Consider the following 17322-nt stretch of genomic DNA (forward strand, 5'->3'; position numbering starts at 1 on the left):
TGCAAGTAAAATAAAATGAAATAATGATGTGTAGTATTTTATTTTATCTCAACTACAATATGGGCGTGGAAATTGCAAGTTGAAGAAGATAATATATGAAACTATAAATAGAGGGTCAATCCATTTTCCAAAAAAAAAAGGGCGCCAATGAACCTCAAGGTTTCAACAGATCTAGACTTCCAAACTCAAGACGCCGTTATTGAGTCCAAAGATGACACATAAAATCACAAGCTGAAACCGACCGGAACACCTTAGAACCACCCATGACGTCGCGACAGCAGAGGTCGTGTGTGGTAATTCACAACTTAGTCCAGCAATAACTTCAACAACATTAACTGCAGCATGATAGATTCCAATCACATTGCTTCAAGATTGAAAATTCTATTCATACTAAACATCTGTTTCGACAAAAGCAAATCTCACGGCATCCGATGAGTATGCGGATGAGATCTTTGCTTACGCGATGGTATTAGAGTGTTAGCGGGCATGGAGTTTCCCTGAAAAGACTAATTTGCACATATACAGCTCCCTATCTTGCAGCTGATGGATAGCAAAAGGATCAAGAAGAACATGAAGTAGAACCATTCCCTTGAGAGCAATGTCATTGTCTTCCCCGGAAGTAGACTTACGCTTGATTCCAGACGAGCAGAACCATCCTCACCTCGAGAATAGCCAAACGAAAGAACAATGTTGAGGCTTGTGGGCTTGCTTAGTAACTTGTCTACTCCATTTCCATCCGCAGACAAATTTCTTATCTGAATCATGCCCGCAGTGACATGAACTGAAGTAGAAGGTTGTGACAGAGAATTGAGACGATGCACAGCACCTTTTGAAGGAAACTCGGCAGCCAAGGCTGGTGGAGCAGGCATGCTGCCCAACATCTGGCTGGCCTGTTTGAGGAATGGATATTGGAAATCTGTTACGCATGAGAGCCAGTTAGTTTAGAGCTAATCATTCGTAAGAATATACCAGTGACGCCAGGGCTTGGCAGTAAATACAGTAGTTGTCAAAAGAAGGGAATATTTTGGTACCTGATTCATATGTGGAGGAGTCGAGCTTATCAGATGATGATCCAGCGTCACCATTATTGTTGTTGAGAGGTTGTGCACTGGGTAAAGTAGGTTGCTCTCCACCAACTTCTGGTTCCTGTCATGATAGTATGAGTTAGATCACTTAGTTCCAAAAGAGCACAGAAACTCAATGAATTGGGAGTAATATTACCTCAGAAGGAAGCAGCGGTTCACAAGGAAGAAGGTCCTCTATCATTGCTAAGGAATCATATGCAAAGTCTTGGGAGTTGCCGATACTGGCATCGTAGAACGAAAAGAATTCCTCAAGCGTGCTGGCAGGAGAGGTATTACCTTCAATGGGATGTGATAGATCACTGCCTTCAATGAAGCTTGCACTACCTTCAATGAAGCTTGCATTACCATATGGCAGATCTGGTGGATTCTCTTGGAATGGTTCATCAAGTAAGAAATCCAAATCATCAGAATACTCCGACTTACTGGATTCACCAATGAATTCATGTTTGACTGCTCTTACATCCATATCAAATGGAGCAGGTATATCATACAAGTTATTCTCCTCATGCTGCTCAGGTTCACAATACTGGTCACCAGCACTCAATAAGAGCTTAGGGCCATCATCCACGGACTCTGCAGTTTCCTCAACAAAGCTGCTGCCATCTGTCGGCTGACAATTCGATTGAAGAGGAGAATCGGCAGATGGATTATCTGATCGAAGGATCTGGCACCAAAAACTATTAGTCAAATGCATATGACCCGGAAAATAACACTATCACGTAACAGAGCTTCTTACAAGATAAAGTTTTACTGTATTGAGTATTTTAAGGATGGAGACAGATCATTATATAATCTTATTCAACTTAAAGAAGAACACAAAATGCAGTAATTGTTACTATAAATTTAAATAATAATCAAGAATGTGTACAATGAAAAACTGTTTACACATGGGAACATGATTATCAAATTCATTACATCAAATCCAAGTTTTGGTTACTCTTATATAAAAAGATGTTGCACAAGACAAATAACTAATACTATTATGTTTAAGTTCCTATTCACTGTAGCAAAAGCTAAAGCAGCACCAGGATTAATCTCACTATAAAATCCTACATTACTCTTCGACCACATCATTTGCAAAATAATCTAAAAGATATTGTTAAGTTCCTTCATGGAAATTTTTCATCTGCATTTTTTTCCCAAGAATGCTACCCCAACTCCCCAAGATTGTTAAGGAAACAGCTGATCGCAAGCTTCCAAGGCAAATTATATAAAAATCATACGGTTCTTGACAGTTCTAAGTTTCAAATCCAGTAAATCCCAAAAAATACATCTTTTATACCCTCATAGATCCATGCTTTTATACACATTTTTTCATCAGAAAGAATCTGAGGCAACAAATTTGACAAAATATCAATGGCGTGTACAAACCTGCTCAAGATCATCGCCGTCCAAATAAGCATCATCCCCAAAGTCAACCTCCTCTGCAGCCTCTGCTTTTGGAATCAAGTCTGAGTCATCACCGAGCCATTCTTCTTCCACAAATGGTGCTCCGTACTGCTCACCATTCTTTGGCCCAGAGCCACTCTTCTGGAAGACACGGCAGAGCACAAACGCATCCTTTTCCACAAAAGTACATACCGTCAGCAAATAAAAGGTCAACGGTTCTAAGATCATGAAAAATTATTACAACATTCACACCAGGTGAATCATCTATCCAGTTTTCTATATAGACAGAAATGTGAGTGATCCTATACTATGCTTAGTGGATGGAAAATCGATAATACACCTGATAGAATACAAAACTTTTGTAGCATAAATTACACCACCAGTTCCCATATCATGTTCACTCTTCCAAAGTTCAAACCTACCCCAATTATTTTTATTTCATTCACATTGTAAGTGAAAATTTTATGCTGTAAAAATGTGACATTCTACCTGATGAATGCCAGCTCTCTCCAACTCCAAGTCAGTGAGTCTGTACTCGTGCATAACCCAGTTGGTTCTCTGTCCCTTCGGAGCACGTCCAATATGATATACAAGAGTCTTCTTCATCCCAACAATCTGCCCTCTGTGGTAGACAGCCCTGTCCTTCCCAGTAGTCTTCCAATACCCTTTTTCAGTGGCTCTGTTAGTCCTTGCTCCATTACCATATTTCCTATCCAGCACGCTGAAGAAATACCATTCCAGATCTCTAGTCTTCAGCTTCGAGAAGCCTACATGCGCCAAAGATTACTACTATAAGGCTTGAATTTATACACACACAAATTTAACCAACAAGACTAGTGTCCGCAATAAAAATCATAAATCCATCTTTAGCACGTAATGTTAATAGCTGTATCAAATAAGCCCTTCAAGAAATTTGGAATGACAACAACAACTGAAATTCGAGATCAGAATTGACACAACACGATCTGCGATTCAGATCAAAATTCAACGGCGATTAGTCCAACAATACCTCAGTATAAAACGCATCAACTGGAAATCAAATCCTAGTGAACAGACAAATCAGTAGAAATCTTCTAAAAAACAAATTAGGACTCTTCTTCGAGGAAAAGGAAGTCCAGTGACGTGAAATGAATCTACGACTCTAAATTCAATCATCCCAAACGAAAATTCAAGTAGAGACGAGGAAAAAGAAAAGAGAAATGGGAGAAACGCGTACTTGGAAGATCCCAAGGCTCGGCCTTGTAGATATCGATATCAGAGATCGCACGGAAGCGGAAGCCTCTGCCGCAGACCTTCCGGCGCAGATAGTAGCGCACCAATTCCTCGTCGGTGGGGTGGAAACGGAATCCAGGCTCCAGCGTATTGAAGGAATTCTTCTTCACGGCGATCTCCATTAAAAAAGTCGTCAATTGGCCAAGATTTAGGGTTGAGAATTGGGGTTGGAATGAAGGATGCGTGAGCTATATATATAAATGTAAAAGGAGTCTCTACTTGAATAGGCGATGAAGAAGATGCTCATAAAGTATTTATATAAATGGAAAAATCTCGATGATCCGAATTTTTTTCGGGTTTAGAGCTGACGGCAGCGCCGCTTGAGTTTCTTTCGGGTACGGGTCGCCACCGAGGATCCGAATTTTATTCGGGTTTATAAACAACAGTTTTTAGTTTTTCAAATACGGAGCAACATGGAAAAAAACACATGATTATGTCACATTTTCAAATGTTGGAACTTTTTTGAAAGTTTTTGTTATGCTAGTATAAATTAAATTGAGAAGTTATCATTCACAATTTATGTATTTTTAAAAATATTTAGATTATAATTAGGAAACTTATTTATATGAAGTTGGATATTCAATGTGAACATTATGAGCTCGAACCTAACCTAATTGATTAACAATCATATTTCTACAACTGGCTTTAAATATTATATGACGATTTTAATATCTCTAATAGGATTTTATTTCAGTACACGATCAATGAATAATACCGATACTTGAACGGAAAATCGAATCTCTGGTTCTCATAGCTTCTTGAAAAATATTAAGTACGGGAATTAAATAATACAAATACACTTAATCAGTTAGGAATTATTGAAAATGAACTTAAACTCAAAAGTCATATTATTATGATTCAATTTTCAAGTTTATAGAAATATTTAGAACTGATCAAAATCGATGTACCATTATTTAATTAGCGGTTTTTTGTTAAAGAAAATTAGCGGTTTTTTGTTAAAGAAAATCAATAATGATAATTCATTCTAGTTGGTAACGCAAATTCGACTTTTTGGATGGAAGAGAAACAAACTGGGAGAGAAGACAGGAAAAACGGAAGCTGTGAGATTCTAAACATCATCGTTTATTGAAACAAAGGGAGGAGAATTTTCGACAGATTCATAGGTCGTCCGCACCAAACTAGGAGAGTTCACAGTACATAATACAGAGGCAAAAATCTCTCTCGACACCCACTACTCATCTCCCCCATCAAGAACAGAACACAGAATTCAGTTCTGATGCAATGGAGATGGAATCCGGCCCCAACAAAGAAAATTACATGCCGATACCGCCTAGGCACGTCTCCGTAGCTCCTCGTTTTCTTTGGTCACTAGCTCGACCCGTGATTGAAGAATGTTGATCATTGCTTGGGCTCTCATCACCTCAATCTTCAAGGTCTCCCGCTCCATAGAGACGTTCATAATCTCGTTCTCTAGGTTGCTGATAAATTTCAGGTACCCAGGTGGCACCGACTTCTCTAGGTTGGAGGAGTCGAATGCTAGTGTGCTCGCGGGCTGCTGGCTCTCTTTGGGCTCGAATAGAGGAAAGTCCAGTAGTCCGGAGGTAAAATTTGTCGTCATCATCACTGTACAAGGATCCTGGCTGGTCGTGGTGGAATCTTCGGATCCATTAGCGTGGCTCGAGTTGGGATTTTCGTCAGGCTTCCCCCGTTTGCTCTGAGCTAAAGAGAGTGGCTCGGGGTCTTCTTCTGATCTCTCCCTCTTGCACAAAAACGGAAGAGACTGCATCCCAGTCGTGTTCTCAGTCTGGGGAGGAGCCATCGTTAGAGGCGGAGTGTCCTGTCAACACATTCGAGGCTTAGCAAGCTCATGCTCATCACAACTCAACTCGATAAATAGTAATGATAAAAAGTTTCGATCCATTATGCAAGAAGACTATGAATAGGTTAATCCACGAGCAATCAAAAGAGCTAGAAGACGTACAATACAAGAAATCTACGTAAACCAAACATTTAGCCCGCTTAGAAATACACCATTCTTAGGCGTTTTCTACTGGTTTATTAGTCGAAAAGGGAAGAAATGGCGCATTTTTTATTGTATAAAGAAGAAAATCAGTTTCATGACTTGTAAACTATTTCAATTTTGGAAAGACACAAAAGCCTTGAACTAAATAATTGCATCTTTCTGCATTAACACGTTAGATCAAATGCAATTATCAAATTGAGTATATGGCTAAGTCAAAAAATACTTTAACCTTTAAATATCGAGCATTAACTACGGAAGTACGGAACCAATCACGCCAGTGGTGATGTAATCCGAAATAGGAAGCATTACAGCAAACAACCACAAGCAAAACACACCTGATCGAGATCAGTACACTCGACTCGTGCTTCATCACCATTCACCACATCATCTTCGGTATCTCCCCCAGGCACCACCACCACTGCATCTTCATCCCATTCTTCTTCGACAAAAGGGGCGTACCGGTCCCCATTGGGGGGTCCTAGGCCGCTCTTTTGGAAGATTCTACACAGCACAAACGCATCCTTTCCTCACAAAGCAACAAAGCAGAATTAATCTCAAGATTCCACAACTTTGCAAGTAGAGAGATTCATAGGCTAAATCATACTCCATATAACTAGCACACCTGTGTCACTCCAGCCCGTTCCAGTTCTGAATCGCAGAGCCTATACTCGTGCATCACCCAGTTGGTCCGCTTTCCATCAGGCGCCCGCCCGCTATGGAACACCAACGTCTTCTTCATACCTATGGTAAGACTCTTATGGCGCACCGCTCTATCCTTTCCGGTCGCCTTCCAATACCCCTTACCCGTGGCACGATTCAGCCGAGACCCATTCCCGTACTTCCTATCCACGGGGCTGAAGAAGTACCACTCGAGATCTCGAGTCTTCAGAGACGAGTAATCTTATCCAAAGCAAAAAAAAAACTCACATCAGTTGAAGAAAATCAACAATCAAGTTTTGAAACAAACAGATCCACATTAATATCCTCTCTTGAATTCAACCACAGCCTTTTCAAAGTTCATACAACTTTTTATAGTTTTCTTGCACTTCACTTCATAGCTTACTTGCTTCAACAGATAAAAAGACTATGCAAACCCCAAAATCTCCAACCAAATAATCAGCAAATCAAAACTGAAATTTACATACACCACATACTCCACAAGCTAAACCAGTAAAAAAAATCGATCTAATTATTTTTTTTAAAAAAAAGGAAAAGGAAAAGAAGCTGCGCCACCACAACGCTACATAAAAGATACTCCACCAAACCTCTTCAACAATCAACCAAACATACAAAGCAACAAATTATAAAGAAGGAGGCTACGAATTTTAAAAAATTAGCATTTACGATATACCAGCAAGCTCCCAGGGCTCAGATTTGTAGACATCGATCTCAATAACAGCTTCGAAGCGGAACGGCTTCCCGCAAGCTTTCCTCCGGAGGTAGTACCTGACGAGCTCCTCATCGGTGGGGTGGAACCTGAAGCCCGGCGCCAGAGAGGTCGGAGACGGCGCTGCTCCGGCAGCCGTGGCCACAACCGCCACCTCCTGTCCCATTTCCCGCAGGTAGAATAGAAAGAGAAGAAGAAAAAGGGTGGGTAAAGTGGAGTGATGGTGCTCCCGCAAACTCAACACAAACTCATCGAGGAGAATCGAATCAATTGGAGGATAAAGTGGGTGAGGAAGAAGATTAGAAGGCAAGAAAAAGGGGGATTTATTGAGTTGGGGTTTGGTTATTGCCCATGGGTTAAGAAATGCAGGAGAGTGGATGCTTGCTTGACACGGAAATCGAAAAATCGGAAAGGGAGAAGTTGAGAAGAGAGGGCAGTGCGTTCGGCTTAGCTGTTGTACATTGTTTTTCTTTTTATTTTATTTATTTTTGTCCATGAGTTTTTGCTTGCTTTTGGCTGAAGCGTCTCTCTCTCTTCGGCCCCCCTTCTTGTTTATTTCTTGAATAAATACAATAAACTGAATAAATGTCAAAATTAGTTCTAAATATTTGTCTAATAAAAAGCGCAATAATTTCGTTAAATCAGTAGTACTTTGTTGTGACTTGTGAGAAAGAAGGAATTCAGTTTTTGCTGTAGAATGTGCTTGTGGTTGTGATAAACATTGGTGGCTGGATAAGTGGTGTTATGAGAGATTAATGTTATAAATATTCCAAGTGGGTAAATAGTGACACCAATCATTTTTGTGTGGCACCATTATGTTTTTTTAAAAGATCATGACACGATACTATAGGTTTACAAAGTAGTTTGTCAAAAACATCCATTACTATATATATTAATTAAAATTGATACAACACATCTCACATGAAATAACAATTAAGAACTTAAAAGATCGATATGCCGCAAAACAATACATGAACAATCATATACCAATATAATAAAATAAAATTGTTCATTCATACCATGTACGTAAAAATAATGTAAGCAACTTATTAGTGGGTTTTAGATAGGTTTTTGTTCTTATCATTTCCTGTAGAAAACTCTAAGAAGTTATCCTTCAATAATCTATTATAAATGTTATAATCATTTTAATGAATATCATGTGCATATAATAAATTGTGTTGTCTTTTTTTAATTGCTAAATCTTTTCTCTATTTTCTAATAAGATGATAAACTAAAACAACGGTGCTTCATTCACCCTTATGGTTGGCATTTCATTATCCATTTACATCTTTATCTATCACATCAACAATATATAGTATAACAAATCTATAAAATATTGAGATTAAAAAGATAATTAACTAAAACATCAATAATATAAGTATATAACACTAAAAAGATAACTCCCAACATTCATACAAATCAAATTCATTGAGATTATTATAACATGACAAAATAAAAAAGTAAGATTACCACTTCATAAAAACTTCAAAGCAAGAAACCAAAGTTGACCCTCCTATTGAAACATGTTACTTGCAACTCAAAAAGTAGATTCAGATAAGCAAAGCAGCAATACTTCTTTGACTTTTTTCTTGAAAAACAAACAAAACTTTATCATTTTTCCATGTGAGAATTAGACACACAGATGATAGTACCACTTTGCTTAAGCTATCTGCAACACTATATATAAAGGGAAATGACATTTTTACACACTGTGATTCAACAAATTTTCAATATTGTTGCATCACAATATCCAAACATGACTGGCTTTTCTATATTTGGGGTCCAATTTGGCTCTCTCCTCATGTGACTACCTCTGCAAAGATGACAGCCATACACTCAGATTGTTATCTTTTCATTGTTTGTTGAGTTCTAATTTACTTGTTCAACTTAAATCTGATGTGACTTAAAGAAAACTCATGCGAAAAAATTGCAACCATATTCATTTGTTGGTTAATTAGCCAAGTTGATTTCAATCGGAATTATTTGGAGTATTTTACTTGGGAAGTGGTGGAGTTTGATCACAAAAATCTATGCTAAAATTTAATTTCAGCTAATTTAGATCGAAATTATATTATTTTATTCATCTTTCAAAAATAAAGTAAGCTATAAAAGCAATATTTACACTTTGAGATTTGCACATAAAAACTATAAAAGCAATATTTTTAAGTTTCACAGAATATTTATGTGCAAACCTCAAAGTTCAGATGTTATTCATGTAATTTATTCTTAAAAATAACAACTATATATATTTTGGTTAGTCTTTTAAAAATAAAAATATACAATTTTTATTTTAGAAAAATTTAATCTTTCTAATGAGATAAAGACTCATTTCTTAACAACAATACATCCATCAATATTTTTTATATATTAAATTTTGTATTATTTTAAAATTGTTATTTAAAAAAGATGTAAAGAGAAATTTTCTCTCTCACTTACTATAATTGTGCGTGTGTATGTAGAGCCGTTGTATCAATTGAATAAAATACTTCAAATACAGAAAAAGAATGTACAGTATTATCACGCTCTCCGAATACTGTTGGAGCAGTAATTTAAGACCCATACAAGATCCATACGTATGTTAAAATGTATACTGTACATTTTCTATTCATAGAAAATGGAAGAATATCAAAAAAAAGTTGAATATGCTGACAAGTGGGGCCCAGAAAGGAAAGGGACATATGCATGTGAGTCAACATGCAAGAACAAATCCAATGAGAAATAAATAAGGATGGCTGTTAAAAAAGAATTGAGTACAAGTAAAGCAATTCATTGCCCATCCGTTAAGAAACCTCTCCTCAATATCATACACTCATTTTTTAATTTTTTTTCTATATATAAATGTATGCGACTGATATCTCAATTGTTTGTAGCAACCGTAAAAATTATTGATATTTTCATACATTCCAATTGAATGTTTTGTGGAGTACTAGTTTTGGTTCGGCCTGTTCACTATACATTTGATTTTAAGTTTAATTTGTGGAGTACAGTATTTTTTTATTTCAAAAAAAATCTTATTAAGAAAACGTAAAATACTGAAAATCATGTTAAAATATATATCAACGTGTCAATACAAACTAAAATAATTAGGGATACAGATTCGTGAAGTTAAACTCGTGCACGAGTGAATCTCGCACGTGTGAAGCACTAGTCAAATATTACTGTGGCGTACGGCCGCCTTACTTTAATATTCCAAGTTCATTTTGAAAAGTGTTACTCTCACTTATCCTATTCCTAGTAGCAGGAGTATTATTTATCACTTTTAATATGACATATATATTTTATTGTTATAATGTGTATTTATATTTCTGAATTTATTGGGTTGCCTTTCCTTCTGGGAGAGGTAATACAAGGTCGGTGCAATTGCATTTTCCATTGGACAATAAATAATTGAAATGCACGCTTTTTTTTGCTATCAATAGTTCAATACCACATCACATCTGTTTTTGGATCCAATCATCCAAAGATTTTTCTTGCTACGCATGCAATATTTTAGTGAGGATAATAAAAAACAATTTTTCCCCCTTTTTTTTAATTTTTATAAAGAACAATATCGTAACTTTTTTATATTTAATAGGCACACACCAATTAAGCTAAAAAAATAGTACTACGTATAACTTTATTTTATTAGTTCGCATAATGGAAGAGGTTGATGATTCAATCAATTATGGCAAACACACAATAAGTACTTGATTGATGAAGCATGAAACAAAAAATAGTTAACTTTACATGCATTAATTGGATTCTTTATTATTTCAACGTATGTAGTAATTACTTACTACTCCTTATATAACAATTTTGATTTGAGAAATAAAGAACTCTGCTTTAACGTGCTATAGAAAGAGGACATTTTAGGCGTATTGGTCAATATTCGTTAAGTACTTGTTAATCACGATCAACTTCATAAGAGTAACAAGTATCTATGATAGCTACCAATATAGAATATACCATGATTTGGTGTGACTATTTGATGCCTAAACAATGGAAATTAGGTTAACGAAATTTATATCAAAGAAAATCACTTAATTAAATAATCATAATTTCGTGGGATAGGCCAATGACTGCTTGATGGGCTAACTATTAATTAAGTTGGGCCTATATTAGGTTTGTTATAGGGGATTCCTACCGTCAAAGCCCAACTCAATATACAAATTTTCTTTATTTTCATTGCTACATTTGTTTTTCTCATAACAATAATTAGCATTATATGCGATATCTAGTTGGAAGCGGTCATATGGAAAAGTATATAATAATAATTTACAACTCCTAATTTCGGAGAGTGTTATATTGCTAACCCATAATTTAATTGCTAACTACTACTAAATAATAACCATTAGATATTCAAATTAATGGCTTAAATCATTAATCCCTAAATGTCAATACGATCAACGAAAAACGTCAATAAGGCCATAGGATTAATTCAAAAAAATATCAATAAGGGTATTAATGTCAATTAACTACATATTTAGTTATAACTAACTTTTAAAAGAAATCCCAAAACTTTAAATTCATATAACATATATCAAATTAAAGATAATTTCATAAGGATTCCAACGATATCATACATACATATGTTCCAACGTCAAATTTTTTTAATTTTTTTAAATTTTTTCGTACAAGCAGAAATGTCAACATACTATATAAAATATGCCAATCTAATACATGTACAATGTCAATATAAGCAATGAGTTAACATTCTTAAAGCATTGTGTAGACATTCTCAAAGCATTGTGCTGATATTTTCGGAACACTATATTGACATTTTCATCCATAATATTAATTTGAAGTTTCTTTTTTTTTAATCTTTTTCGATTTAATTAATAAAAATGAAAATTATACATGATAAATTATAGACCACATGTTTTCTTAAATCCTATGGCTTTAAATTAGTTGTAATTAGCAGTTGATCACCACACCCCCAATTTCAATGTCATAACTACGGGTTTTTTAATGCACAATTTATATTTCTCTATCATAATATTGCTTGCACCAAATACTCCAGCTGCTATGATTTTAATCTTCCAATCCCATGAATAATTCAAAATACTACTACTACCATTATTCTTTATCGCTCGCTTAATGTAATAAAAATCATTAAGAATGTTTTCTGAAAAGTAATCCACTCACTTAAATAAATGATAGATAATTCTAGAATTCACTTATAAAATAGCCCTTTTCAATCAACACTTAAATTTGAAAACGAGAAATCTTAGGCGTTGCGCAATTGGGTATCATTTTGAATAATTAGGTAACCAACAAATCAAGATTACATTTTTCATTACGACCCCACGCAATTTCAAATTCCGCTTATACAAAAGGAAGCCCTCTTTCAAGATTCAAACTTTTTCCCCCAAAAAACAAAATCCCAAAAAAATAAAATACCGCGAAAAATGACATTGACTCGACGTGAAGTGGGTACCCACAGGGATCTCTCATGGTGCCGGCGCGTGTACAATCAAATGTACAGCCGTCTCAATGAAAACGAGACATTTGTACTAAGTGGCTATGATGCAAGAACCTTAACCCCTTCGCAACAACCTTGTCTGCTAATTTGGGCATTCTCCTTTTCTTGGTTTGAACGATTTTTTTAGCTGCTGGCACGGTGATGTGATTGGAAGGGGGGGATATATGAATAATGGGTTCAAGAAAGAGTAGCTGCGGCGTCAACTATGATTACTCTTTTAAGGTTCTGTTGATTGGGGACTCCGGTGTTGGAAAGAGCAGCCTTTTGCTCAGTTTCATCTCCAATTGTCAGCAGTTTCCTCATGACCTTTCTCCTACTATTGGTATGTGTGAGTGTGATTTTGTTTGAATTAATAGTTTTATTATGTAGGTTAGACAATCTTGGCCTTTGATGTCTGATGATTCTTGAATCTTCTGAATTTGTGGGATTTGTGTTGTGGTCATTTTTGATGATAAAGTTTGGTTCTTGAATTGCTCAATGAGGACTATTTCTGATATTTATTGGCATGATAGAAATTTTGTCTGAATTTGTGAAGATGGATGTCTTAGTTTTTGTATGGTTTTATGGCCTAAAACTTGATCATTTAAGGTGGTGTTAGAAAAATCATGTTTGAGTTTGGGTGATTGTTTTGCCTATGACTTTTGAAGTTTTTTGAAGTCAGTTGAAGCTGGATGTCTTAGTTTTTGATGATAAAGTTTTGTTCTTGAATTACTCAATGAGGAATATTTGTGATATGCATCGGCATGATGGAAATTTTGTCTGAATTTGTGACTTTTGAAGTTTTTTGAAGGCTGTTGAAGATGGATGTCTTAGTTTTTATATGGTTTTATGGCCTTAAACTTGATCATTTAAGGTGGTAGGCAAATCATGTTTGAGTTTGGGTGATTGTTTTGGATTATTTGATTTGATTTGATTTGATTTAGTGTAGGTTTATGTTTGATTGTTGTGGTTGAATTATCAGGAGTAGATTTCAAGATAAAGATGCTAACCACTGCTGGAAAAAGACTGAAACTTACAATCTGGGATACAGGTATAACACCTCCTTCATTATAACTGTGGATTGTAAAAACCTTAATGTTGGGGTAATGGTTTTTTTTTTTCCGACTAAATTTTGATTTGAATTAGTACAATCAGTCAAATCAGAATGGAGATGGTTTGGTAGAACCTTTCAAGTAAATTTGGTTAGTTTTGGATATTGTTTAATAAGGATTGATGCCTTTGCTATGAATAATAAGGATGGATGGGAAATTGGGATTCAATAGGTTTATGTTGGTGAGGATTTAGCTTTGTGGTTGAAGTATCTTTTCTATAGGGTCTGGTAATTTAGTTGAAAGTTTTGGTCATTTTTATGATCATTTAACTTCATACAATGACTAATGAGACACTGAATTTTGTCAGATATTTAGAATGAATTTCATAATTAATACTCCTATGTTAATGGGATCAATATGCCAAACTGTGTAGAAAACACTTCAGTTCTATGATGAACTTGTGACTGAGAAGCCAGAGTTTCAAATCATTAATTACAAATGCATTTGTTAGGTACACCAAAATAGGACATGGAATTAGATTAATCTTACTCATTAATTGAAGTCATTTTCATACTTCCCCTGGTTCACTGGCAACCGTGTATTCATCTTTTTTTACTCGTTCTATGTTAAGAACTCATGCATACGTGTACAATTACATTATTGCAATGCAGCCGGACAGGAAAGGTTTGGATCATTAATAAGTTCATACTACCGAGGAGCACATGGTATCATCCTTGGTACGCAACACTCTAGTTTTGTTGTTGGTGCCCTTTTTCTCTTATGATAATTAAGAATTTCGAATAAACTCTGTATTCCTCTGTGCAGTCTATGATGTAACTAGACGAGAGACCTTTACAAGCCTATTGAAGACCTGGGTCAAGGAATTAGAGCGTTGCTGCACCGATCCTGATTGTATCAAGATACTAGTAGGCAACAAAGTTGATAGGGTAAGTTACATATGCATGTGTCTTTCTAAACGACATATCTCGCTGATGGATGGCCGTTTTCAGGAAAACGAGAGGGCTGTTACCACGGAAGAGGGGATGGCTCTCGCACAAGAGCACGAGTGCTTGTTTTTCGAGTGCAGTGCCAAGACTCAAGCAAACGTGAAGCAATGTTTCAAGGACCTCACGCTTAAGGTTCTTTTCATTCATCAAATCGAAAATTCCATCATCTCATTGTCTTACGATCCAGCGCGTTTATTTTTCTACAGATAATGGACGTACCGAGCTTGCTGGAGAAAGGATCTACACCCGTAAATGTAAAGAACCAGATTTTGAAGCAAAAGCAAGTTGGAGACAATGGAAATTGCTGCTCCTAGTTGAAAACTCAGCGTTGCTTCGAACTAGCTCGGTTTTTTTTGCAGATTCCCTTCGACTCAAATATGATGATAATCTGAATCTTTGGAATAAAACAGTTATCATCCCTTGGTGGTTTGTAAATTTAAGGTAGTTTGTTTCATTACATTAGTTTAATCTTTTGCAAGCTGGCAGTTTTGTACACCCCAAAGTTCCATGAAGGAATCATATTTGTATATCTGTACAAATGCATCATAATGTATATGTTTGTATATTGATTCCCAGTAATTTATCACTTCTATTTCTCTTTCCACATTGCTTTGCTTGTGCAGTTGGTGCTTGTTATTTTCAATATTTTCAGTGTTGATTTTTATTTGTGCTTGCTCTTAGTAAATGTGGACTGGTCCAAAGGAGTTCATGGGCCTAAGTATGTCCTGATAGAATTCCAACCCGATATTATATGAATACTCCTTTCGGCCTTGTGGGCTCGGAACTAGTTGTGCTGGCCCGATACTTCGACTTAATTGTTTTAATTACAATAAGTATAATCTATCGAAATTGAGTTATAAAAAAAATTAGTAGCAATAACTTGTATTGTGCCGAGGATTCCAATTTCGAATATGCGCATTTCAGTATTGAATACCTCAACCAAGATCCATATATTGTGGGAAAAAAACAACTCTAACAAAAAAAGAAGTTAGTATAAATAAGAAAACTAACAACATGTAATCACTATATCTGAAGAGGAGAACCTCAATAAGTCAATATGAACAAGATTCATCTGTTATTCTTACTAGTGGAAACCTTGTTTCTTCTAGATTTTGTGAATGGATGTTTCTTGACAAAAAAACATTCTATTTATGTCGTTAGCAATCTTCCACCGGATTATGCACCACTTATGATTCATCGTGCATCTAAAAATGACGATACTGGAAATCACGTCTTATATGCTAACCAAGATTTTCACTGGGATTTTTGTGAGAATTCTTTCCCGGGTACGTTATTCTTTTGTCATTTTTGGTGGGGATCAAAGGAAAAAGCTTTCGAAGTGTATAATCAGGGCAAGTATGGGTCAACCGTGCACCAATACTGGTGGGTTGCAAAAAGCGATGGTATTTATTTCAACAATCATACCCAACTGACTTCATTAAATAAAATATATGACTGGAATACTTAGGGGTCACACTTGGGAACAAGGAATTTGTGCTTGATTTCACACTACACTTGCAATGTACTCCTTTTATTGCTTTACAAATCAATGTGTATTATCACTTTATATAACGAAAGTCTAGTTACTGCATGCCATTTCCACTTGAATGTAATAGGAGTACTTAACAACAAGCATTATATAAAAAATCTTAGGTTTGCAAAAGAGAAGAAGAGTCCACTAATGAGATATTTCTCATTTTTTTGAAGATCAGTAAGAATTTGTTTGTGGATGTTTCATGTTTCATGTCAGATTCTACAATATTATACTCTCTCCGTTTCTTCATAGTTGAGTCATTTTACCATTTCGGGATGTTTCTTCATAGTTGAGTCGTTTCCTTATATGGTAACTTTTTCCTCTATCTTACTTTACTTTCTCTACTTTATTCACTTTATACTTTATTCTCTCTACTGTTTCCTCTCTCTTACTTTTTTATCTATTTATTTAACACACCCATCATTCATTTCTAAAACTCCGTGCCGAAAAGTTCCGCCTCAACTATGAAGAAACGGAGGGAGTAGTACATTCATATCGGATTCTGCAATATTATAGGAGTAAGTTTGAATTCTTGAAGAATTTGTAAGTGGATGTCCATTCACAAGACAGCATACTATTCATGTACTAGTAAGCTCCCTCCAACTTCTGCAATCTGCACCACTCAAGATACATTATCAAATGACATTTTTGTTCATAAAATTTCATCCTCAGATGAGTTATCGTCCCTACCAAATATGTTATAAGTATACTACTATTAATGTAAAAAAAGGTTATGTGATTAAATAGGATACCGAAATTGTGTTCTACTCAATTATCTATACATATATAAAATGCGAGTTTTAACCTTTTTTGAAAATATATATAAGTTTTGTCCTTATTCTATAATAATTATAAGTTATGTGATCATTTGTTGTAAGTGTAACTGTAATAAATATTTATATGAAATAAATGTCATGAAATGATTTAGGCTATAAACGCCGTTGCCTAATGAATTTAGATTACATATAGCAATTACAAATATTTGTGAGTTTTCGGGTACCGGGGTATTTGAAATGGGACGTTACAAATGTGCAATAAACGGCAGTTCAATACTAATAAGAGAACTTATGAAGTTTGGTGGATGATTCAAAAACAAAAACAAAAAAATGAAACACAATTCAGAGCATAATGCATATTTTAATCAGCCGTCCGAATATATACTCGTGATTATA

The 17322-nt window shown here is 35.5% G+C and overlaps 3 protein-coding genes across 5 annotated transcripts; 1 reads left to right on the forward strand and 2 right to left on the reverse strand.

Moving 5' to 3' along the window:
- LOC125213893 (NAC domain-containing protein 78-like) lies at positions 1–3976 on the reverse strand. 3 transcript variants are annotated; one of them, XM_048114682.1, is made up of 7 exons: positions 3691–3976; positions 2964–3241; positions 2457–2645; positions 1509–1749; positions 1222–1409; positions 1032–1146; positions 1–916 (listed from the first exon to the last, which is right to left on the reverse strand). In XM_048114682.1, the coding sequence occupies exons 1-7, from the start codon at positions 3866–3868 to the stop codon at positions 507–509; spliced, it is 1599 nt and encodes a 532-aa protein (XP_047970639.1). In that variant the 5' UTR covers positions 3869–3976; the 3' UTR covers positions 1–506. The 3 variants fall into 3 exon arrangements, with proteins under 3 accessions (XP_047970639.1, XP_047970638.1, XP_047970636.1); XM_048114681.1 differs by having other exon boundaries at positions 1–335; positions 461–916; positions 1222–1749; XM_048114679.1 differs by having other exon boundaries at positions 1222–1749.
- Positions 3977–4792: 816 nt separating this feature from the next.
- Positions 4793–7579, reverse strand: LOC125213848 (NAC domain containing protein 50-like). Its single transcript, XM_048114602.1, has 4 exons — positions 7082–7579; positions 6353–6630; positions 6066–6251; positions 4793–5544 (listed from the first exon to the last, which is right to left on the reverse strand). The coding sequence occupies exons 1-4, from the start codon at positions 7281–7283 to the stop codon at positions 5038–5040; spliced, it is 1173 nt and encodes a 390-aa protein (XP_047970559.1). The 5' UTR covers positions 7284–7579; the 3' UTR covers positions 4793–5037.
- A 5063-nt stretch (positions 7580–12642) lies between these two features.
- On the forward strand, positions 12643–15220 carry LOC125211597 (ras-related protein RABC2a-like). The gene is made up of 6 exons (XM_048111462.1): positions 12643–12900; positions 13540–13608; positions 14281–14346; positions 14435–14556; positions 14620–14748; positions 14823–15220. Exons 1-6 carry the CDS (start codon positions 12750–12752, stop codon positions 14928–14930), a joined length of 645 nt encoding a protein of 214 aa, XP_047967419.1. The 5' UTR covers positions 12643–12749; the 3' UTR covers positions 14931–15220.
- Positions 15221–17322: the final 2102 nt, after the last annotated feature.

This window comes from Salvia hispanica, chromosome 3, assembly GCF_023119035.1.
Source record: "Salvia hispanica cultivar TCC Black 2014 chromosome 3, UniMelb_Shisp_WGS_1.0, whole genome shotgun sequence".
NCBI lineage: Eukaryota > Viridiplantae > Streptophyta > Magnoliopsida > Lamiales > Lamiaceae > Salvia > Salvia hispanica.